Below are 24,386 nucleotides of genomic sequence, written 5' to 3' on the forward strand. Positions count from 1 at the left end.
TTCACAGACCTCTGATGACCCCATGCGCTGGTACTGTCAAAGATGCAAGGTGGTTGGCACTTCCTAGACCTGGCATTCTCTGTTTCGCAGCTGTGGGCATCCTTATGTTGGGGGCCTTGCTGACTGGGCTTACTGAGGGAGAGAAAGGAGGAGGAATGATGCACCGTTGCCTGGCTGAGTGTAAACTGTCAACCATTTTAGCAAGCTCCACGGGTGCATTAGAGAGGGCTATGCAAACTTGATTAGGCATTTGCAGCAGCATTTTAAAAATAAAACCAAGGTGGTGATTTCCCAGGAGAGACAGCATGTGGTCCATCAGCTCCGATGGTTTACCATCGCCAAGGCTGGGCAAGGAGAGCAACTGTTTAGCGCGCTCAGGCTCCGATAGTCCAAAAGTCTGTAAAAGGTGAGTTTTCAGTGATCAGTATTTATCGTGTTCAGGCGAGACTCACCACTCTCGCAGCAGTGGGTTTGCTGAAGGGCGCCTCCACATAGAAGAATTTGGTGGGGTCTGCAGTGATTTCTTGCAGAGCGAACTGGGCCTTAGCTTGTATAAACCAGCAACAGCATTTTGCTCCCAAAACTCTGTCAGTTTCAAAGTAACTGCGTTGAGCATCATGTTCAGTAACTCTGGAATCATCCTAGAGTATCAGAGTCACCAAATAAAACAAAGTGGAAGTGTGGCGTTTTATGTTTAATGAAACCCGTAACACATTTTATTGAATCCAAACCCTACACACAAAAATACACTAAAACTAATAACGTCATCACGTCGGACCAGGCTCTCAAAGTGAAACCCCAACTAAATGTTGGTGGTTGTTAATTACATATAGTTCTCCCAATTATGTTACCTACAGCAGAAAGAGTAGGGGAGTATTACTGAGGAGGGCTTGGAACATGAAAAGACAGGCATAGGTTATATGGGTTTGCTTAGAAAGAGGACCCCAGGACACGATCCGAATAATTGACAGAGGGGCCGAATAGCCTATTCTTGCCACTACTCCCTGTGACCTTGTTCCTTTAATTCCTGTCTGTTTTATCAAACTTCTTATCACCCGACCAGTTATTTCCCTAAATTATAATATTTCGGTGAAGGCCCTGAGAGTGTGCAATTACCTTGGGTTGCTAGTTAAATACACGTTGCTCCTGCCGCGTCAGGATGTAGAACTACAATACCCAGCTTGCACTGCGAAAGCAACACAAACGTACATCCGGTGCACACGTACGTCATGTCCCGTCTCTCCCATTCCAGTGCAACTGCAACCGAACGTGTTTGACGTGCGCCTTTCATTGACAGCTGGATGACCCAATCGAACAGGAGGACAGGAGGGGGAGGTGACATGAGGCGACCAATGAGGGCCGACGAGCGGCGGCCGTTCAAGTTAGTGGGGCCGGAGTTTTCCCTCGGCGGATTTTTTTCTCTCTCTGCCGCTGTCGCCCGGGCCTTTCTGGAATCGGGGAAGGCCCCCCCTCCCCCCAGGTGAGAGCCGGGGCGATCGAGAAGATTCGATGGCCGGCGGGCGTGGGCCGGGGTGGTTTTGTGACTGGATGTTCAGGGAGCGGGTTGTCGAGTGGGACCGGAGCCGGGCCGATTGGCTGACGTTTGTTATCCCTGAGGGATTTGCCTGAGGAGGAGGAGGAGGAGGAGGAGGAGGAGGAGGAGGAGGGAGGAGGAGGGGAGGTAGGCCTCGGGCATCACCTGGAATTGGTACTGAGGGGCTGACGGTTGTGTCCCGGGTGGGTCAGGGTGGTCCTGTGGACTGAGGGAGGGTGGGAGGAGGCAGCCCGCCATTTGGGTGGAAGGGCGAGGTGAGGGAGGGGGTTTAAGGTTTAAAAAATCCTCCCTCAGAGGGGGATCCTGCTGGTCCCTTTCCCTTATTCTTATCCCAGCCCCCTGAATCTTGTCAGCTCGGCTACCAGTATCTCTTTTCTGTCTGTCTCACCCTCTCCCTCCCTGCACTTATACTGTCTTCTGTCCCTTCGCACAGCCCAAAAAATAAGATTGCAGTTGTTTCTCATCTTTATTTTTGACCTAATGGAGTGGAGTTATTATTTCTGTATGTGACAACCTGTTACGGGCATGACTCATTGGTGGAATAGACTTCTGTAGACATTTAGTGAGTAAGCCGGGCTTTTTGAGAATGCTTTCTGTCAAATCTTTATCTTTTCTGTATTTATGTCCATTATACTGTTGGGGAGTGGAGCAGGGTTGATGTTTTGTGCTGCTTGTAGGGGGGAGGAAAAGCTTTGGGATTCTAACATTGGTCATTCATTCTCTGGGTTTTCTTCTGTTTCATGGATGTCTGTGAAGAATAAGAATTTCAGGTTGTATATTGTATACATTCTCTGATATCAAATGGAACCATTAAACTATTAGATACAGGAGCAGAGTTAAGCCATTCAGTTCATCGGGTTTATTCTGTCATTTTATTGAGGCTGATCCCTTCCCCTCAGCCCCAATCTCCTTTCTCTGACTATTAACCTCTGCCTTAAATATACTCAATGACTTGGCCTCCACAGCCAGCTGTGGCAACAAATTTCACATTCACCAGAATCAAAATCAGGTGGAATATCAATGGTATATGTTGTGAAATTTGTTGTCTTTGCAGGAGCAGTACAATGCAATGCATGACAAAACACTGTTAAATATATATTCATGTTCATTGGTTCAATGTCCATTCAGAAAGCAGATGGCAGAGGATCAGAAGCTATTCCTGAATCACTGAGTATGTGCTTTCAGGCTCCTGTACCTCCTTCCTGATGGCAGCAATGAGAATAGGCGTTTTCTGAGTGATGGGGGTCCTTAATAATGGATTCCCCTTTTTGAAGCGTCACTCTTTGAAGATGTCCTGGATACTATGGAGGGTAGTGCCCGTGATGGGGCTGACTTACGTTTACAATTTTCTGCAGCCCGCTTTGATCTTATGCTGTAGCCCCCCTCCCCACATACCAGACAGTTATAATGCTCTTCTGTAGACATTTGCAAGTGTTTTTGGTGATATACCAAATCTTTTCAAACTCCTAATGAAATATAGCTGCTATTGTACCTCCTTTGGAGCTGCACCAGGATATTGGACCCAGGATAGATCCTCAGAGATATTGACACCCAGGAACTTGAAATTACTTACACTTTCCACGTCTGATCCTTCTATGAGGACTGGTGTATGTTCACTCGTCTTACCCTTTCTGAAGTCCACAGTCGGTTGTTTGGTCTTACTGATGATCAGTGCAAGGTTGTTACTGCAACATCACTCAACCAGCAGATATAACTCTCTCCTGTACTAGGTAGAGCATTCTGCTAACCACTACACTACTGTGCTAGCCACTATGCTAATCTGTGAGATGGAATCCTAAAAACTAGACCTTTGATTAAAATCCTCTGCTAAGGGGTGTTAACTAGGGGCAGCCAGCACAGCAGCTTAGTGGTTAGCGTAATGCTTTACTATACCGACAACCTAGATTCAACTCCTGCTGCTGCCCAGAGGAGTTTGTACATTCTCCCTGTGACAGTGTGGGCTTCCCCTCTCAGTCCAAAGACATACTGGTTGGCAGATCAATTGGTCATTGTAAATTGCCCTGTGATTAGGCTTTGGTTAATCAGGGGATTGCAGGGCAGTATGGCTCAGAAAGGCTGATTCCCACTGAGTTTTAACACAGTTGAATGTGAGGTATTGCACCTTAGTAGAGAAAGTCGCTTAACAGTGTTGCTGAGCAGAAAGCTCTTAGGATCCAGATTCACAGCTCCTTGAAAATGGCTACGCAGGTCGATAGGGTGGCTAAGAAGGCTTATGGAATGCTTGCTTTTATTAATCAAGGCATTGAGTTCAAAAGTCAAGAGGTTATGTTGCAATTTTATAAAACTCTGGTTAGGCCACATCTGGAGTACTGTTCTGGTCGACCCACCGTAGGAAGGGTGTTGAGGCTTTGGAGAGGGTGCAGAAGAGGTTTACCGGGATGCTGCCTGGTTTAGAGGGCTTGTGCTATCATGAGAGGCTGGATAAACTTGGGTTGTTTTCTCTGGAGTGTCGGAGCAGAGGTTTATAAGATTATGAGAGACATAGACAGGGTTTATCTGTTTCCCAGGGTTGAAATGTCTAATACCGTGCATTGAAGATGAGAGGGGGAAAGTTCAAAGGGGATGTGAGGAGTAAGTTTTTTTTAACTCAGAGTGGTGTGTGCCTGGAAGGCACAGCATTGAATGGTGGTAGAGGCCAATACATTGGAGACTTTTAAGAGACATTTGGATAGGCAGGTGGATGTAAGGAAGATAGAAGTATGTGGACATCTGTGTAGATAGGAGGGATTAGTGTTTGGGTGTTTCTGATTTGCGTTTTAGTTGGTTTGGAACAACATTGTGGGCAGAAGGGCCTGTTCCTCTGCTGTACTGGTCTATGATCTATGTCAATAAATAAATACTGGTGTTGTAAGTGACTGCTTTTATGTTTCAACTCATACCAGAAAATGTAAGTGTTTGAAATATCTTAAATAACATTTATGGATACTTTAATTTTGACTGAATCTGCTGAATTACCTCTTGCCTTTTTCCCACCTTTACCTATTTGAACAATCTGAGAAGTTCTGTGCGCTGTTTGTGTTCAATATTTAAGTGTGTTGCAGGAAATACTTCATGCCGTCATAATTTTTCAGGAGTATTTAGTGACTTGAAATTAATGTTGGGTCCACACCAGGGATGCTGCTGGGTGACCATCATGCCTTCCCATTTTGACAATTGCACATCAATGGCAGGCAGTTCGTTGTAAGTCTTCCTCCGTATTGCCTAAACAGTGCATGTCAAATCTCAGAAGCTGCGTGTCCGTTTCTGTTTCTCTTGTCAGCTGTTCTATGACAGTCAGACTTGGTTGGTGTGAGCTGTGAATTCTTTGATCCCAAGAATTGTCTGTAACTGTCTTGAACTTGAGTTTGAGGTGGAGTTCTGGCAGAGAAGAAAGTTTCAGTTGGAGTTTGCAAAAGGAAACATTATTTAATAGTAGGAGAGGATTAAGGTTCATTAACCTAGTGTGTTTGTTATGCCTGAGAACTTTTTTTTTGCTGGTACATCACTGAATTGTCATGATTGGGATAGGGTATGTAGCTTTGTTTTTGCTTTGGCCTAAACAAGGCCACCAAATTATCTATTAGTAATATCCCAAACTGGAGGGAGGGATGTGTTTATGTATTTCTTTATTGAGATATAGGCAAAATTGGTCCTTCTGGCCCTTCGAGCCACACCACCCTGCAGTCCCCGATTTAACCTTGGCTTAATCACGGAACAATTTGCAATGACCAATTATCCTACCAACCGATATGTATTTAGACTGGGGGGGGGGGGGGATGGCGCATCCGGAGGAAACTCGAGTGGTCACTGGGAAAACATCCAAAATCCTTACATGCAGTGTGGGATACGAGTTGTGAAATTAATAATTTTGAGTGATTCCAAAAATATATACTGGTGTTCCCCGCTTTTCGAACTTTCGCTTTACGAAACCTCACTGCTATGAAAGACCTACATTAGTTCCCTGTTTTCGCTAACAGAAGGTGTTTTCACTGTTACGAGAAAAGGCAGCGCGCGAAAAAAAGCAGCACACGCCCCGAGCAGTCGCTCCTCCCCCGGATTCAGAACTGCATTCTCGCCGGCATTGCTCAAGCACGTACCTGTGAGCAGCCGTTTGCAAGATGGGTTCTAAGGTATCGGAAAAGCCTAAAAGAGCTCATAAGGGTGTTACGCTTAGTGTAAAACTAGACATACTGTAATTAAGCGTTTCGATCTTGGTGAAAGAAGTAAGGACAAAGTGAGTTTGGCTTATGGAAGTTGACGAAGATGATGATGAAGAGGTTTTGGCATCCCATGACCAAGAACTGATAGATGAAGAGCTGATGCAATTGGAAGAGGAAAGGATAACAATTGAACCAAATGCAGTAGCTAACGGACCGAGGAGAAGTCGTCCAGGAACTGAACGTGAAGCAACTGCGTGAGATTTTTGCTGCAATGATAAAGTATGACTTTAATTTTGAAAGGGTACATCGGTTTAGGGCATATTTGCAGGATGGTCTGAGTGCATGCGAAGAACTGTATGATAGAAAAATGCGCAAGGCTAGCAGTCAATATACTGTCGTTTTTCAAGCCTTCCACATCAGCCACAGCAGACAACGAACCTCAACCTTCGACATCGAGGCAGGCAGACATAGAAGAAGGTGACCTGAATGCCTTGATGGAAACAGACGACACCGCAGTGTCCCACCACCCCAACCCCCGGGGCGCACCCAGCACTTCTTTAAGAAAAGAGCTGAAATAAACAAACTAATTAATTAGGTGCCGCCCGGCACGTAATTGTTGGCCCAGATCAGAGGTGATTGTCGATTGCGTTGCCTCTGATCTGGGCTGACATTTACGTGCCGGATGGCACCTAATTAATTAGCTTGTTTATTTCAGCTTTTTTCTTAAAGATGTGCTAGGTGAGTTCCGGCCATCGCTGTACCCCTGCATTCTTCGCGGATCAGTATCGGTGGCCTGGAGGGTGGGGACCACTGCACCACCCCAACCTCCAACGACTCAGCCTAACACACCATCAACAGTGTGTTGAGTGCTGACTTCTCGATTCCGGTAAGTGATACCACACTGTACATACATTATTTCTACTTTATATAGGCTGTGTATTTTTATGTGTTATTTGGTATGATTTGGCAACTTCATAGCTTAAAGGTTACCGGAGAGAGTTTTTTAGAGCGCTTGCACCGTGTTTTTGCCAAGAGCGCTTGCGTGAGATTTTTGCTACAGAGAGCAGTGCAGGCAATGTTTGTAGAGAAGTATTTCTACTTTATATAGGCTGTGTATTTATCATATCATTCCTGCTTTTACTATATGTTACTGTTATTTTAGGTTTTATCTGTTATTTGGCATGATTTGGTAGGTTATTTTTGGGTCTGCGAATGCTCACAAATTTTTCATATAAATAAATGGTAATTGCTTCTTCGCTTTACGACATTCCGGCTTATGAACCATTTCATAGGAACGCTCTACCTTTGGATGGCGGGGGAAACCTGTATAGACCATACTCAAATCCATAGAATAATAACCATAACAAAATCAATGAAAGGCCACTCAACTAGAGCATTCAACCAGGGTGCATAAGACAACAAACTACAAATACAAAAAGAAGAAATAATAAATAAATAATCAATAAATATTGATAAAGAGTTCTTGGAAGTGAGTCCACAGGTTGTGGGCATATTTCAATGATGGGGCAAGTGAAGCTATCCCCTTTGGTTCAAGATCCTGATAGGTGAGGGGTAGAACTGTTCCTGAACCTGATGATGCAAGTCCTGAGGCTCCTGTTCCTTCTTCCTGAATCAAAACACGTTGCAGCATTTTTGTCAACTTGTTGAGATCTATTAATACTAAAATCAAACAAACCATTTATAGCTCAGTTCCATAACAGGTTAATGTTGTAATATGTCCATAATTAATTGAATGTGGCATCACAGGTAGATAGAGTCATAAAGAATACTTTTGGCACTTCGGCCTTCATAAATCAAAGTATTGAGTACAGGAGATGGGATGTCATGTTGGTGAGGCCTATTTTGGAGTATTGTTTCAGTTTTGGTCACCTACCTACAGGAAAGATGTAAATAAGGTTGAAAGAGTACAGAGAAAATTTACAAGGATGTTGCTGGGTCTGGAAGACCTGAGATATAAGGGATGATTGAATAGGTTAGGATTCCATTCTTGGAATGTAGGAGATTGAGAGGAGTGTTGGTAGAGGTATACAATATTATGAGTTAAATGTTAGATAGGTTAAATGCAAGCAGGCATTTTCCACTGAGAATGGGTGGAACTACAACCAGAGGTCATGGGTTAAGGGTGAGAGGTGAAATGTTTAAGGGGAACATGAGGGGGAACTCAGAGAGGTGAAAGTATAGAATGAGCTGCCAGCGTAAAAGAAGGTTGGATAGGTATATGGATGGTTGAGGTATGGAGGGTTATAGTGCTGGTGTGGTTGGGTGGGAGTAGGCAGTTTAAATGGTTTGGCATGGACTAGACTCTGACTTTATGACTCTAGGTAAGCTATTGTTTTTGGTGGGTTACACAAGGACTAAAAGGCATTCAAAGGGTGATATTTTAAGATTGAAGCACAGCAGAGTTAAAAAATTAAAACTTTTAATCTGCAGTGGGTGTTAGTGCAGATTGAATCATTGATACAGATTAGTAATGAGATGAGTGAGTGGAATGCTGGCAGGAGAGCTGATGACTTGAACCAGTGATTCATAATGTACTGCTCTGTCTCATTCATTAGATTTTCCCATCCTGAAGATCATAGTGTGGTATTGCAGTGAGGTTTGCTTGTGGGAAGGGAAGATTCAGATTCAGAATCCAAACTAGCATTTAGATTCAGATTAATTTAACACATTAGCATATACAGTGAAATGTGTTTGCATTTACAACGAGCATACACAAGATGTAGATGTTTCAGGTAGAGACCCTTCATTAAGGCATGCAGTCCTGATGAAGGGTCTTGGCCTGAAACATCGATTGTTTGCTCTTTTCCATAGTTGCTGCCTGGCATGCAGAGTTCCTCTGGCATTCTGTATGTGTTGCTCTGGATTTCCAGCATCTGCATACTTTCTAGTATTTTTGACATGCAAGATGTGGTGGGGGCTGCCTGTAAGGAGTTTTTAGATTCTGCCTGTGACCGAGGAGGTTTTCTGTGGTGTCCTCCCACAATCTAAAGACACACCGGTTGGTAGGTTAATTGGTCATTGTAAATTGCCCTGTGATTAAGCTGGGGTCAAATTGGGGCTTGAAGGGCCTGCTCTGCACTGTATCTCAGCAAATAAATAAGAAATATCGTCACACATTCTGGTGCCAATATTATCTGCTTGCGGACCATTGCTGCAAGGTGCATATGGAAACATGCATAGCTTTGAAAAGTGCTATTTGAGCTGATGGGAATTGTATTTGAAATGAACAAGTTTATCACAAAACTCGAAGTCCCAAAACCATTTTTCCATCAGGTAATGGTTGAAGTGAAGACACTGTTGTAACGTAGTAGCTAGCTCGCGCACACTTGCTTTGTGATCAAGCATCTTGCTGATTTAAGTTAAGTAAGTATTAAATGGTCCATTTCTCTATAAATAATGCCATGACAACTGATAACTAGTTAGAGCATTAGTTTAAAATTTATACTGAGCTAAAGATGTCTCAACACATTATTACTTCGGTTAAGAATTGGAGGGGTAGTAGGTTCTGTGTTGGGGAGGGGTTGCCTGCATTTAAGTCTTTAAAGTGGGGTGGAATCTTCCTCGGGAGAGTCTTTTATCTCCTGACCCTTGGCATGAAGAACAGACTGAAGAGCAGTATTCGTATTGATCTGATTGTGGCTTGTTCAACTTCAGTCATGATGAAAAGTCCTGCAAACACAAAATATGCTGGTTGATACACTGGGGATAATAGACAACTCTGCCTTTTCCAGTTAAGGAGCATCACTTGACTGCTATCTTCATCTAGTGTGGTCTCGTGCTTTTGGCATCCTGGTATCATATCCTTTTATAGAATTTGAGTCAAGATCAGAACTCCCTTGAGTTGTTTAGTCACCCTACTGTGTAAAGAAATACCCGATGCCTGTTCTAAATCTGCAGTTTGCAAATTCAAATCTATGCTGCATACTACATTCCTTTTCTTTTTGAGAGTTTAATAAGCACTTGGGCTTAAAGTTGTGAATTGCCCACAGCGCATCTCTCCTTTACACTACGTTCATAATCATGGCATTTGTAAAGCTGAGACTAGATCAGAGATTCCCAACCTTCTTTTACGCTATGCCATAGATCCCTACCATTAACTGAAGAGTCAGTGGATCCCAGGTTGGGAACTCCAGGACTAGATAGTTTTCTCTTTATCACTAACAGATACTAAACTTTTGGATCCGTGTGTATTTCAACATACGGACTGGGTAGGAGATGTAGGGGATTTTTACCCAGTGTCTGTCCTTTTTGGTGCTCATCAGCAAGACTCAATGAGTGTCTCCCGGGTTCTCCCTTTCAAGAAGCAAATCAGTGTGAGAGCTATGCCTCTGGTCTCGTGCCCCAACTTGTTGAAGATGTACATTTGCGCAAGCACTAACACATGAAAAATTAATCATTTCTGGCATACTTGGTGATAGACTAGTCATCAATAATAATGATTGTGTTGGAGAGAAGGGATCAGTATTGTGTCCATGCATTCCCCTAGATTGGGGATTCTGTGTTTCTCAGTGTGTTCAACAAAGACCTGAAAAGTACAATTGTGTGTTATTAGTTTAGGCAGATTTTGTTTGTCTATTATTGTGACTTGCATGAAGATCAGACTACATTTTATGAGTGATTAATGCAGAAAACCAGGTAAAGGCAGTGTTCAAAACCTTTTCCTTACAACTATAGATCTAGGACGAGATTGGAAAGGAATTGTGAGGCTGCCCTGAGCATTTATGTTGCCTTCCCTTTCTCTAGTCCTGAATCCCAAAATTATGTGGCAAGGGACTGCATAATTTTGATATGTGAGCCTCTATTTCCTCTTTAATTAGGAGTTTTAATTAGCTGTTCCTCCTTTCTTTCTTCATACAACAGCCATTGCAGCTGATCTGTTCCATTTTGGATATCTAATTCCATCACTACCACAAGTACTGGAAGAGGGTGTTGAAGGTTATGGGGCGAAGGCAGGAGAATGAGTTTGAAAGGGATAATAAATCACTCATGTTTTGAAGGGGGAGCAAACTCAATAGCCTGATACTGCTCCTGTGTTCTTTGGTCTAACTGGGGAAGGGTATTGCTCTCTGTTCACAATTTAATTTACTCTGGTGCATTGCTTTTAGTATTACTGTCTGTGTGGGAGAGTGAGGCAAGATGGAGTGGTGTCTAGCTAGCTGCTTGCCTTCATTGCCACACTAGCCCAAGAAGGAGAAACATGGAAACACAAGGAAATCTGCAGATGCTGGAATTTCAAGCAACACATATAAAAGTTGCTGGTGAACGCAGCAGGCCAGGCAGCATCTCTAGGAAGAGGTATGGTCAACGTTTCGGGCCGAGAATGGGCTAGTGTTCCTGTTGATCTCCTGTGAATTATAGTGTGCCATCAAAGGGCTACCAACAAGTATTTGTTTCTGAAGTCCGTGTCACTGATGCTGTGGCTTTTGGTTTTCTGGCATGTAACAATAGCACTTTTCTTGCTACGACTTCCAGACACTTGGTTGGAGAGGTAGAATTCAGATTTACTTTTTTTTTTAAACTTCGAAAACCAGACCCAAATGTGTATAGCTTTCCGACAAGTGCAGTAAGTTATGTGCACTTAAGTACTTTTGCAAATTTTCACTTGTTCAAATTTTCCATATTTCCTTACAGCATAGGGCACTCTGCCCACTGAGTCTTTGCCAGTTGCAGGAGCATTCCTGTCGGCCCCATTTCCTCGCTCATTCCCCTATAACCTATTTTTCTTTCCTATCGGCTCACTCCAGTTCTCCTGCCACCCACTACACTAGGTGTAGTTTAGAGCGGCAAGTTAATCTGACAACTATCATTAAGGATCCCCATCACCCAGGACATGCTCTGTTCTCATTGCTACCATCAGGGAGAAGGTACAGAAGCCAGAAGGCACAAACTCAACAATTCAGGAACAGCTTCTTTCCCTATACTGTCCGATTTCTGAATGGGCACTGAACTCAAGAACAGTACCTCACTACTTATTTAATTTAAATATTTTATAGAGAGTAGAGGGACGTCCTTTTTGAATGGAGATGAGGAGGAATTTCTTTGGCCAGAGAGTGGTGAATCTGTGGAATTCATTGCTGTAGGTGGTTGTGGAGGCAAAGTCATGTGGTATGTTGAAGGCAGAGGTTGATAGATTCTTGATCAGTCAGGCCATGAAGGGATATACAGAGAAGGCAGGAGATTGGGGCTGAGAGGGTAAATGATGAAATGGCAGAACAGACTCAATGGGCTGAATGACCTAATTCTGCTCCTATGTCTCATGGTCTTGTATATATTTACTGTAGTTCAGTTTTTACTATTATGTATTGTTTTGTACTGTTGTTGCAAAGACAACAAATTTCACAATGTATGCCAGTGGTACTAAAGCTAATTCTGATTCTGAAGAAGCAGGAGCACCCAGAGGAAACCAGTGTCGGAGAATAGGTGGAGTGTAGAGCGTACACACTGTTAGGATCAAACCCGAGTTACAGGAGCAGGCTGGTGGTATGACATACTGTTATGCTGCCCATTTTTAAATGGAATTAGATCATAGATGAATGTGCATATAAACACAGATTCTGCCGATGCTGGAACACAGCAACACACAAAATGATGGAGGAACTCAGCAGCTCAGGCAGCATCCATGGAAATGAGCAAACATTTGAAGTTTTCAGGCCGAGACCCTTCTTCAGGGCTAAAAAGGAAGGGGGAAGGTGCCAGAACAAGAAGGTGAGGGAGGTGAAGGAGGACAAACTGGAAGGTGAAAGGTGAAGCCAGGTGGATGGGGGCAAGTGGGGATGAAGTAAGATGGGAGGCAGTAGGTGGGAAAGGTAATACATGGCTGTGGCAGCGAGTCTAGGTGAGCACATGGTCGAGGTGTCACAGGGGAGGAGTAAGAGTGTCTCACTCACTGTATTCCTCCAGCATTTTGTGTGTATTGCAATGAATGTAGGCACAGTAGCGTAGTGGTTAGCACAACACTTTACAGTACAGCCGCTGCTTGTATGGAGTTTGTACGTTCTCCCTGTGACCGCGTAGGTTTCCTCCCACAGTCCGAAGACGTACCAGTTGGTAGGTTGATAAGTCATTGTAAATCGTTCTGTAATTAGGCTAGGTTTATGTCGGGGATTGCTGGGCACGCAACTCAAAAAAACCCAAAGAACCTTTTCTGTGCTCTATCTCAATAAATTTTAAAAGGAACTTCACTTCTGTCGGTGAGATAATGGCACCACTCTTCATCCTCTAACTGCTCCTTGAACCAGTAGCGATCTAGATGATATCCGTCAGGAATCAACCACATTGGGCCTGGAACCTCTCTCAGGCCTGTGAATAACTTTGTTAAAGTGGATTGTTGCAAAAGAAATCCAGTAGTGTCATGGACATTACTTTCTGCTCCAGATTGAATTTGAACTTCCCAGCTGTGCTGTTGGGATTCATTGTTTCTCCGGATCAATAGTCTAGGTCTATATGTTGTTATGCTGCATTCTTGGAAGCATGTACAATTAGAAGTCCAACTCACCTCTGTCCAAAGACTGTTAGTAAAGAAGAAATGTTTAATGTCTGCAACACTGGTAGTGTATTGCAGATGAATTACAACCTTAACCTGTGCCATTTTCCATTATCTAACTTAATTGCCTCTTTGGAATTTAGGAAGGTGGCCTTGACATTTTACTCAGAGTAAATGAGGTGACTTTCACTCCTCACTGTAGATAGTATGGTCCTTATTGTCTATATGTAAGGTCAGTGGAAGCAGAGCCTTATGCCAATATTCAACAAGACAACACTGAGTCATGTCATTTGCAGAAATGCTGACACAGCAATAGTTGGGTGTATAAAAGGAGGGTGGGAGGATGAATGCAGGGCCCTGGTGGAGGACTTTGAAAAATGGTGCAAACTGAATCATCTGCAGCTCAGCATTAGTAAGACAAAGGAGATGGTGATGGACTTTAGGAAGGCTAAGCCTGCATTGCTCCTTGTTACTGTTGATGGTGAGGACATGGATGTGGTGAGCACCTAGAAGTACCTGGGGGTGTACCTGGATGACAGACTTGAATGGAGCACCAGCACAGAGACTGTGTGCAGGAAGGCTCAGAGTCGTCTCTACTTCCTGAGGAGACTGATGTCCTTTGGAGTATGCAGGCCTCTCCCTCACATGTTCTACCAGTCTATTGAAGCCAGTACAATTTTCTATGCAGTGGTGTGCTGGGGTACTGTCATCAACACGGGTGATGCAAGCAGGCTCAATAAGCTGATTAGAAACCCTGGCTCTGTTATAGGAGTCAAACTGGACACACTAGAGGCTTTGGTAGAACAAAGGTCCTTACGGAAAATCCTGGCAATTCTGGACAATATTTCTTGCCCTCTGCATGCCTACATGCACCTTGGCTGAACAGAGGAGCCGTTTTAGTAATAGACTAAGACAACTGCGCTGCTCCAAAGAACACTATATGAGGTCATTCTTACCCTTGACCATTAGGCTCTAAAATGAGTCAACCTATAGCCGGGCAAGTGATGACTCCCTCCTGTTAGACTGTTTGTGGTAACTTATTTTTTATTTTTTTCTATTTTTCTAATATTTATATCTGTGTACTTGGAATGCTACTATAACACTCTTAATTTTCTTTGGGATCAATCTGTCTCTATACACCACATGATACAGACAAGTGTGAGGTGTTGTACTTCGGTAGGACCAATCAGGATGAGTCTTACACAGTGAATGGTAGGGCATTGAGGAGTGCGTTAGAACAAAGTGATCTGGGAATACAGGTCCATGTTGAAAGTGGTGTCACAGTTAGATGGCGTTGTAAAGAAAGCTTTTGGCACATTGGCCTTCATAGATCAAAGTATTGAGAAGAGATGGGATGTTGAAGTTGTATAAGATGTTGGTGAGACCTAATTTGGAGCATTGTGTGCAGTTTTGGTCACCTACCTACAGGAAAGATGTAAATAAGGTTGAAAGAGTACAGAGAAAATCTGAGGATGTTACTGGGTCTGGAGGACCTGAGTTATAAGGAAAGATGGAATAGATTAGGACTTTATTCCTTGGAGCGTAAAAGATTGAGAGGAGATTTGATCGAAGTATACAAAATTATGAGGGGTTTAGATAGGGTAAATGCAAGCAACTTTCTCTACTGAGGTTGGGTGGGACTACGACCAGAGGTTATGGGCTAAGAATGAAAAGTGAAAAGTTTAAGGAAACATGAGGTGAAGCTTCTTCACTCAGAGGGTGGTGAGAGTGTGGAACGAGCTGCCAGTGCAAGTGCTGCATGCGAGCTCGATTTCAATGTTTAAGAGAAGATTGGCTAGGTAGGGGTATCGAGGGCTATGGTCCCAGTGCAGGTTGCTGGGAGTAGGCAAGTTAAATGGATCAGCATAGACTAAAGGGCATGTTTCGGTGCTATACTTTTTTCTATTAGTCCATGACTCTATTCATCTGCTTGTACTACAAGTAATTTTTATTGGTGCTTATCCATTGGTATGCAGTACCTGTAGCACTATACTTGAACCTATTTGATTTGCTCCAGCTCTGCATTGAAATGCCCTGCCGATCATGCTGAATCAAGGGTAGATGTATACTCTTGTTTGGTTAAATAGTCCATCATTTCCCGCCATCTACTGCAAAGAGTTTGTACGTTCTCCCCATACCACGTGGGTTGTCTCTATGTGCTTTGGTTTCTTCCCACAGTCCAAAGACATACCAGTTGATTGGTTAAATAGTCATTGTATATTGTCCTGTGATTAGGCTAGGGTTAAATCGGGGTATTGCTTGATGGCATAGCTTGAAGACTGGAAGGGCAGATTCTGCACTGACTCAATAAATAAATAAATAACAAACTTACAATTATCTAGTGAGTCCTGATTCATTTGTTGCAAGAGTGGCACGATAGTGAAGCAGTTCACATCACGCTTTACAGAGCCGGCAATCGGGATTCAGTTGCCGCTACTATCCATAAGGAGTTTGTACGTTTCCACATGACCACGTGGGTTTTCTCTGGATGCTCAGGTTTCCTCCTACATTCCAGAGATGTACAAGTTAGGGTTAGTAAGTTGTGGGCTGGCTTTGTTGGTGAAACATTCTAACTGTGTTGGTTGTTGACGCAAACAAGGCATTTTGCTGTATGATTTGATGTTTCAATGTAAGTGTGAGAAATGAAGCTAATCTTTAATCTTTACTGTTTAAAGTTCAAAGTAAATTTTATTATCAAACTACATTTGTCACCACATATAACCCAGAGATTCATTTTCTTTTGGGCATATTCAGCAAATCTATAGAATAGTAACTAACGGGATTGCTGAAAGATCGACCAGAGTGTGTACAAATATAAATAAATAGCAATAAATAATGAAAGCATGCGATAACAAGGGAAATAGTCCTTAAAAAGAGATCATTGATTGTGGGAACATTTCAATGATGGGGCAAGTGAGTGTAGTTGTCCCCTTTTAATCAAGAACCTGATGGTTGAGGGGTAGTAACTGTTCATGAACCTGGTGGTGTGAGTCCTGAGGCTCCTGTACCTTCTACCTGATGGCAGCAGCGAGAAGAGAGCGTGTCCTGGGTGGTGGGGATTCTTGATGATGGATGCTTCCTATAACAGTGTTTCATGTAGATGTGTAGATGAATAGAGTCATGGGCTTTACCTGTGGTAAAGGGCCAAATCCACTACTTTTTGTAGGATTTTCTGTACAAAGGCATTGGTGTTTCCATACCAGGCCATGATGTAGCCAGTCAAAACACACTCCATTTTATACTTGTAGAAGTTTGTCAAAGCTTTAGATGCCATTCCAAATTTCCACAAATTCCTGAGGAAATAGAGATGCTGCCATGCTTGCTTCGATCGTACTTGCATGTTGGGTCCAGGACAGGTCTTCTGAATTATTAACACCCAGGAATTTAAAGTTGCTGACTCTTACCACCTCTGGCCCTCCGATGAGGACTGGCTCACAGACCTCTGGTTTTCCTGTCCTAACTAATGTCAAAGTATTCACTATCTGTAGACCTTGCAGCCATTTGTATTTTTGCCCTCAGCTGATAATTATTTTAACACTTTTCAAGCAGGATTTATAAAACTAAAGAAGGAACTTCTGCAAATTTGCACTTTTTACCTGATGGATACCCAGATTATTTTCTTTGCTGGCCTGTAAACTTCCCCACTCTGATTAGGTAACTTGCCTCAAAGTAGGAATTGGAATCAATGTTCCTAAACTGTGGTTTGGTTCTAAACTTACAGTGAGACTACCTGTGTAACACACACAATATGCTGGAGGAACTCAGCAGTGCCAGGCAGCATTGATGGAAAAGAAAATACAGTCCATGTTTTGGGCTGAGACCCTTCATCAGGACTGCAGTGGTCTTGTAATACTGTTTAAGTAACAACTATAGGGCATATGTATAGTGCTTTATCAATAATGAGACAAGCAATCCCTGCACAGAAATGTCCAAGTATATGTCTCTGAAATTAAGCAGTTTGTTTGCTGATGGAGCAGTATTTTTCTGCGTCTCTGCCTTCATCGACTTCTCTTTTGTACAGAAACATTTCACACTCTTGGCCTCATGGCTCGCAGTGTTGCAGACTAGCGAATCTGAAGAACAGACTTGCAGAATAAGAAGGTTTTAAATAGACACAGTTTATTATTGAAGCCAGTAGGGTGCTCACAAAGAAATTCAATTGTGAGTGAGGCAGCTTGAAGAACAGTGGACCACAAAACAGGAAAGTCGTCTGTGTTTGTTTTTTAAAGGTGGCTTTGAATTTTCTTCCATGCATACTGAAGTACTTATTTTGGAGTGATGTAGCTGTCCAACCAAATTTGCCAGTAGGAATCATGCTAAAGTGACTCTGGGCATTTCCTTTGTCAGGTGATTAAATTCGGGAACTTTTGTTGGAAACAGCCCCACGATTGCCTTCACTCCAGTTTCCTATGACCTCCCTCGTGGTACTGTCCATTCATACCAGAGATCTACCTGGGCACAATACTAAATTATGTTAGCGTGCACATTTTAGTCATGTGTTCCTTGACCCTTGTAGTTTCTCTTCTTCTCCCCCCACCCCACCCTGAGCCCTTCTTTAGACCAACTGAGAATGAATCAAACATTGCAAATCTTGGGTCCTGTAGTTCAGCTGTTAATGGAACAACTGCGGATTTATTGCGATGCATTTCAAAGTTCAAGTGGAATTATTAATAACATTATAACTTTGAACTAAAAGTAGGGTCTTTTTTTCTCTGTATGGTCAGGTCCCTGATCGAATGTTCTGTTTCCTTTTGTGGTAGCACTATTGAAATGAATTTCCACTTTGTGCAGAGTTCTTTTTGTATCCAGTGAGTGCCAGCACTGAGTGCTCTGCATGCTAATGCAATCCAGATGTGGGTGGCTTTAGCGCTGATGTCATACATTGATGGAACTTCAGTTCTTGGCTTAATAACTGCTCCAGATGGGCCTGGGCTGCTGGATTCTGGGGTGGTGGTGTGGCTGCTGCGGGTTGCATTTTTTCTTGGGAAACATTCTGACTATTGAACTGTTAGATCTGTAAACTGGGTAATGCTGGGAGTGGGTGGGGCAGGGGAGGCAGACTGAAAGCAACACTGAGTGACAGAGAACTGATTCACATCGTCTCATTCTGGTTCCCTATTTGAGATCCACAAGTCTGAGAAAAGTGAGAGCGTTTTCCAGGTGGTTAGTAATTTAATGGTTTGTTCAGAATGGTATTCACAGATGCCTGGAATAAAAACAGTGGCTGAGTAGATGGGGAAGGGCGAAGAAGAAATACGGAAAATTGGCTGCAAAAGTATGCTTGTGTATTTGTTATTTCTTTTTTTTGTCTTTTTAGTGACAACATGAAGCCCTAACTGCAAGAAACAAGAGGAAAAAAATAAGCAAGTACCGAGTTTACGACGGTCTCCTGCTAGAAGTTGCCTGAAGTTGTTTCTCTGTCCTGTTTCCAGTGTTGAGTAGTTCTCCCAGACTACTGTATCTGGGGGGAGGGGGTGGGTGGGTGGGGACGTGAGTCGAAGCAAGGGAGGGGAATTATTTGGATCCCTTCATTCAAAAAAAATGTTTTGACAGAAAATACACCTACTGCTTCAAAGGCTACAATATCGCTCCGCAGACTGGAAACATGTGATGTTCTCCTCTCGGCGTTGGGGTGCCCGAAGAAAAGAGACAGACAATCGTGCGGGCTTGCGATCATGATGTTTCGGGATCAAGTTGGTGTGTTAGCTGGGTGGTTCAAGGGGTGGAATGAATGCGAACAGACGGTGGCCTTGCTATCTCTGCTGAAGAGGGTTAGTCGAACCCAGGCTCGATTTCTTCAGATTTGTTTGGAGCACTCGCTGGCCGATTGCACTGAAATCCACATACTGGAGGGAGAGGCCAATGATGCTGGTGAGTAGCCTCTGTCAACCTATCCTTGATGTAATTAAAAGTCTGATATTTTTGTATTAATATGTGAGAACTGTTTTCAGAGTACTATTATCAAAGTACCCTATATGGGCGCCGGGGTGGAGATGCATCTCTACCAAAGGAGGTGTAAGGCACTTCTGTCTTCTGCAAGCCTGCAAGTCACTCTTGGGCAAGGTGTAGCACCTGCTTAGCCCCCACCCAGTTAGGGTCACATACAGCCATGGAAGCAGGTGGTGAGTGGTCGTATGACCAGCTGATGTATATGATAAGTCCTGGTTATATGACCATTAATGCCAGGCAGACAATCTCTGAAGAGTATTGATACTGGCTAGGGTCACCTTTCTTGTAAAGAGACCGCCCAGAAAAAGGCAATAGTAAACGACTTGTATAGAAAAATTAGTCAAGAACATGGAAAGACCATGATCACCCACGTCATACAACACAGCACATGATGATGATGTATATCATATACAACCTTAAGATTCATCTCCTTGCGGGCAGACATAAAACAGAAACAATAAAATCCATGATAAACCTCACACAACAAAGACACAAACATCCAATGTGCCGGGGGTTATTAAAAAGAACAAACCGTGCAAACAATAAAACCAGTAGACAGTAATACACAGAAACGCAATCAGTGGTCCCCAAAAGTGAGTCCATAGCCATAGAGCCAGTTCAGCGCTGGGGTGAGTGCAGTTGGTTGAGATACCTGCACCTCACACCCAATGGTAGAGGTGGATCAGATGCAGGCTATGGGGCGGGCTGACATGGAGTAGAGAGCTCAACAATAGTTTGTCCTCTACCCTTGGCTTCAACGCCTTAATCTTTTAATCTGGCTCAGCACTTAAGTTGGCTAAATGTCAGTTCATTTTTTGTTCTCGAGCCTGGGCCCCGCCACTTTAATCCAGCACAGTTTCAATCTATCCTGAAGTCTACTTCAGCAATGGCTGACACTGTTTTGCTTTGTGTATTTTGCTACAGATGTTTGTTTGTTTGTTATGTGCCGTATCATACGATATTGGTGATCGTTGTTTTTCCATGTCCGTGATTGTTCTTGGCGACTTTTTCAACAGAAGTACTTTGCCATTGTTGCCTTCTGCTCAGTGTCTTTACAAGACAGGTGATCCTACCATCATCAATACTCTCCAGCCGTGTGTCATTGGTCACATAATCAAAGCTTGTAATATACACCGGCTGCTCACACAACCATCCACCACCTGCTGCCATGACCCTGATCGGTGGGGGGAGGGGGAGGGTGGTGGCTAAGCAGGTGATACACCTTGCCCAAGAGTGACCTGCAGGATATCAGAGGGAAGGGCGTCTTGCACCTCCTTTGATAGAAACCTATCTCCACTCTGCCAGCTCCTGTATAGGACAGTAATAACTTTAAAGTGGTAAAGTAGAGATGTTGATGCAATGTGACCAAGTCTTGTGAATTCTGAATATTCTGCTTTGCCAAATTGCAATTCTTGTGGGAGCTGGATGGGCTTGGCCCTTTGCTCTGCACTTGGATTCATCCACTCTCTGATTTTTCTGTCAGCTTGTTGAAATAGCAGTGTAAAGCATCACTCAGTGTTCACCCATAACCCCAGACATCGCTTTTGCTTTTAGCCTGCAGTTTCCACTGTTGTTTTTGACATCTTTCTTTACTCGGTTATTCCATAGGTGTAGTTTTATTGAAGCTCTGCCCTCCCCCGAGGGTAGTTGAAATCTGTCGAATGGCATCCATGTTAATGATGTCAGATGGTATCGTGTGGTTGACCCACACAGTATCGGGTACTCTGTTTATGCTTTGCTGTTTGCAGACATGTTTCTAAACTGATGTCTGGGTTACAGGGGTACAAGGAGTTGTATAATGAAAACAAACCAGGAAATTATAGGCTGGTGAGTCTGTGGGACAATTATTAGAGGTTCTAAGGACTGGATATATAAGTATTTGGATAGACGTGGACTAGTTAGTGATAGTCAACATGGCTTTGTGCGTGGTTGATCTTGTGTAACCAATCTTATAGATTTTTTGATGAAGTTACTAGGAAAGTGGATGATGGCAAGGCAATGGATGTTGTCGACATGGACTTGAGCAGGGTATTTGACAAGGTCCCTCATGGAAGGTTGGTCAAGAAGGTTCAGATGCTGAGCATTCAAGATGAGGTAGTAAACCAGATCAGACATCGTCTTTGTGGGAGAAACCAGAAAGTGATGGTATGTGGTTGCCTCTCTGACTGGAGGCCTGTGACTAGTGGAGTACCGCAGGGATCGGTACTGGGTCCTTTATTGTGTGTCGTCTGTATCAGTGATCTGGATGTTAATGTGGTTAACTGGATCAGCAAATTTGCAGATGACACCAGGAATGGGGGTGTAATGGATTGCTGACTTGCAGGGGGATCTGGGCCAGCTGGAAAAAAAAAAGGCTAGTAGAATTTAATGCAGACAAGTACGAGGAGTTGCACTTCAGTAGGACCAACCTGGGTAATTCATGTATAGTGAACTGTAGGGTACTGGGGAGTGTGGTAGAATGCAGGTCCATAATTTGTTGAAAGTGGCGGCACATGTAGATAGGGTTGTAAAGAAAGCTTTTAGCATATTGGCCTTTATAAATCAAACTATTGAGAACGAGGTGGGATATTATGTTGAAGTTGTATACGACATTGGTTAGGCCTAATCTGGGATATTGTGTGCAGTTTTGGTCACATATCTGAGGGAAAGATGTAAATAAGATTGAAAGAGTATGGAGAAAATTTGTAACGATGTTGCTGGCTCTGGAGGATCTGAGTTGTAAGGAATGATTGAATAGATTAGGATTTTATTCCTTGGAATATAGAGATTTGATAGAGGCCTTAAAATTGAGAGGAATAGATAGGGTTGATGCAAGCTGGCTTTTTCCACTGAGGTTGGAATGGACTACGACCAGAGATTATGGGCTAAAGGTAAAAGGTGAAAAGCATAAGTGGAACATGAGGGGGAAACTTCACTCAGGGTGGTGAGAGTTTGGAACGAGCTGCCAGCCAAAGTGTTGTATGTGAGCTTGATTTCAACTTTTAAGAGAAGTTTGGATAGGTACACGATGGTAGGGGTATGGAGGGCTATGGTCCAGGTGTAGGTTGATGGAAGTAGGCAGTTTAGATGGTTCAGCATGGATTAGATAGACTGAGCTTTTCTTTGACTATGTCAAATGACTTTGTGTGGTTGACCCACTCAGCATTGGGTACTCAGGTCGTGCTTTGTAGTTTCCAGGCATGGATCTAGGGTGATGTCCAGGTTACAGGAGAACAAGGAATTGTACAATGAATTCTTCTTTTCAAACTGGGATTTAAAGTTCAACATTGTGTATTAATAATCAAATAAATACAGTGATTGATTGTCCTGTTTTATCAGCAAGATCACTGATAAAGCATTATCCTCTACTGCAATAAGGACATTATTCATACTATTTAAAGCTTTTAAAACTACGCATTTCAATAGAAAAAATGACAGAAGATCCTGGAAAGATTGATCAAGGCAGGCAGTGAAACAGCCGCTGCACTGGGCTACTGGATCTCCCTGTCTGATTGCTGTGAATTGATCCACAATGCGACCCCTGTGGGATGGTGACCTTTTGATGGGAGGTCACCGCCTTGTGGTGTTTGCTCCGTTTGTGTCAGATGCTGCCAGTCCCACTGAAGTGCCAACCCTTCAGTCTATTTTGGATTTCCGGCATCTGTTTTTATTTGCTTGTGCAATTTCTACAGTGCTCTTTTATAAGGTCAGGTGGTCCTAATGCAATTTCTGGTCAGAAAAGTGAAATTTAAGCTGTATTTGCTGTTGCACCTTCAGGATATAATGGGCAATTTGTAATCACTGCTAACCTGGGATGTGTCCTCAGGAACTGGAGAGCTGCTAGAATTAAAATTTAAAAAAAGGATCGTCATAGCAGGTATGTCACTGGTGGTTTTCTTGGCACACATCGCTGCCCTCTACCAAGATCCCTTCTGCCATTAGTTGCCCCATGACTTATTTTAAGGTGGCTCCCTAAGAGGTTGTCGTTGATTTGGTTTCAATAGGTACATTTGTCACACAATATACATCCTGAAGTTCCTTTTCTTCACAAACATTCACAAAAACAGAGGAGTGCCCTGAAGAATGAATGACAGTCAAATGTTAGAACCCCAAAGCCCCTCTCCCAACTCCCCCTTCCACACACAAGCAGCAGCAAAGCAGCAAACCCCCCTCCCCCACCTGCAAAAAAGGCCACCTCCCACCGAGCACTCAAGCATGCAGCAAAACATCAATAAAGACACAGACTTGCAGAACCCCAAAGACTACTTTGGGTCAAGTAGTGCATCCACTCCTCACTGAGCTACGGAACTCAGAGCTATCCCTTTACTGGCATGTTGAGTGTGGGGCATCTCATGGAATGGACAGTGTTGACATACTGCTTGAATACTGTAGTCTGTTTGGAGGGGGAAATGAAAACAGGCTACCCTGATGCGGCCTCCTCTACTTTGGTGAAACCCGATGTAAATTGGGGGACTGCTTTGTCGAGCACCTCCGCTCCATCCACCTCAAGCGGGACTTCCCAAACATTTTAATTCCAATTCGCATTCCCGTTCTGACATGCCGGTCCATGGCCTCCTCTTGCGTCAAGATGAGGCCACCCTCAGGGCTGTGTAGCGACACCTTATATTCTATCTGGATAGCCTCCAACCTGATGGCATGAGTATTGACCACCTTCCAGTTAAAAAGAATTAATCCTACCCCCCTCTATTCCCACTCTAACCTTTCACTTCTTTGCACCTGCCTGTCCCCCGAGTCCCATCCTCCTTCCCTTTCTCCTGTGGTCCAATTTCCTCTCATCAGATTCCTTCCTCTTCAGCCTTTCCCACCCTCACCTTCACCTTCTTCTTAGCCTCCTTTCCTTCCCCTCAGCTTTTTATTCTGGTGTCTTTTCCCCTTCCTTCTCAGTCCTGAAGAAGGGTTTAGGCCTGAAACGTTGACTGTCTATTCATTTCCATAGATTTTCCCTGACCTGCTGAGTTGCTCCAGCATTTTGTGTGTGTTGCTCTAGTGTTCCAGCATCTGAAGACTTTCTTGTGATTATATTTTTAACAGCTCTTCCCAGCCCAAAGGTTTCATTATGGTGTGGGTTTATCATGGAGAACTTTTTTTTCTATGTATACTGTAGTTACTAATGTGGTGGAGGGGAGAGGGAGCTCCTCTGCATTTAATGGGAGGCAGTGGGAAAGGCTGTAAAGTTCAGAAATCTGTCAACATTTTTGTAATAGAAATACAGTTTTGA

General features: G+C 43.4%; 1 protein-coding gene across 3 annotated transcripts in view; it reads left to right on the top strand.

Annotated features, from left to right (window-relative positions):
• Positions 1-1,345: 1,345 nt before the first annotated feature.
• The window catches only part of LOC140206163 (protein Smaug homolog 1-like), a 127,118-nt gene continuing 104,077 nt past the window's right edge, over positions 1,346-24,386 (top strand). Inside the window, exons 1-2 of one of the 3 annotated variants that reach the window (XM_072274409.1) lie at positions 1,346-1,480; positions 18,537-19,090. In XM_072274409.1, coding sequence (XP_072130510.1) covers positions 18,895-19,090 — 196 coding nt within the window. In that variant the 5' untranslated portion in view covers positions 1,346-1,480; positions 18,537-18,894. Of the gene's footprint in view, positions 1,481-18,308; positions 18,380-18,536; positions 19,091-24,386 lie in introns of those variants that run through there. The other 2 variants (XM_072274410.1, XM_072274411.1) reach the window with 2 other exon arrangements.

The sequence above is a fragment of the Mobula birostris genome, chromosome 12 (assembly GCF_030028105.1).
Source record: "Mobula birostris isolate sMobBir1 chromosome 12, sMobBir1.hap1, whole genome shotgun sequence".
Classification (NCBI taxonomy): Eukaryota; Metazoa; Chordata; class Chondrichthyes; order Myliobatiformes; family Myliobatidae; genus Mobula; species Mobula birostris.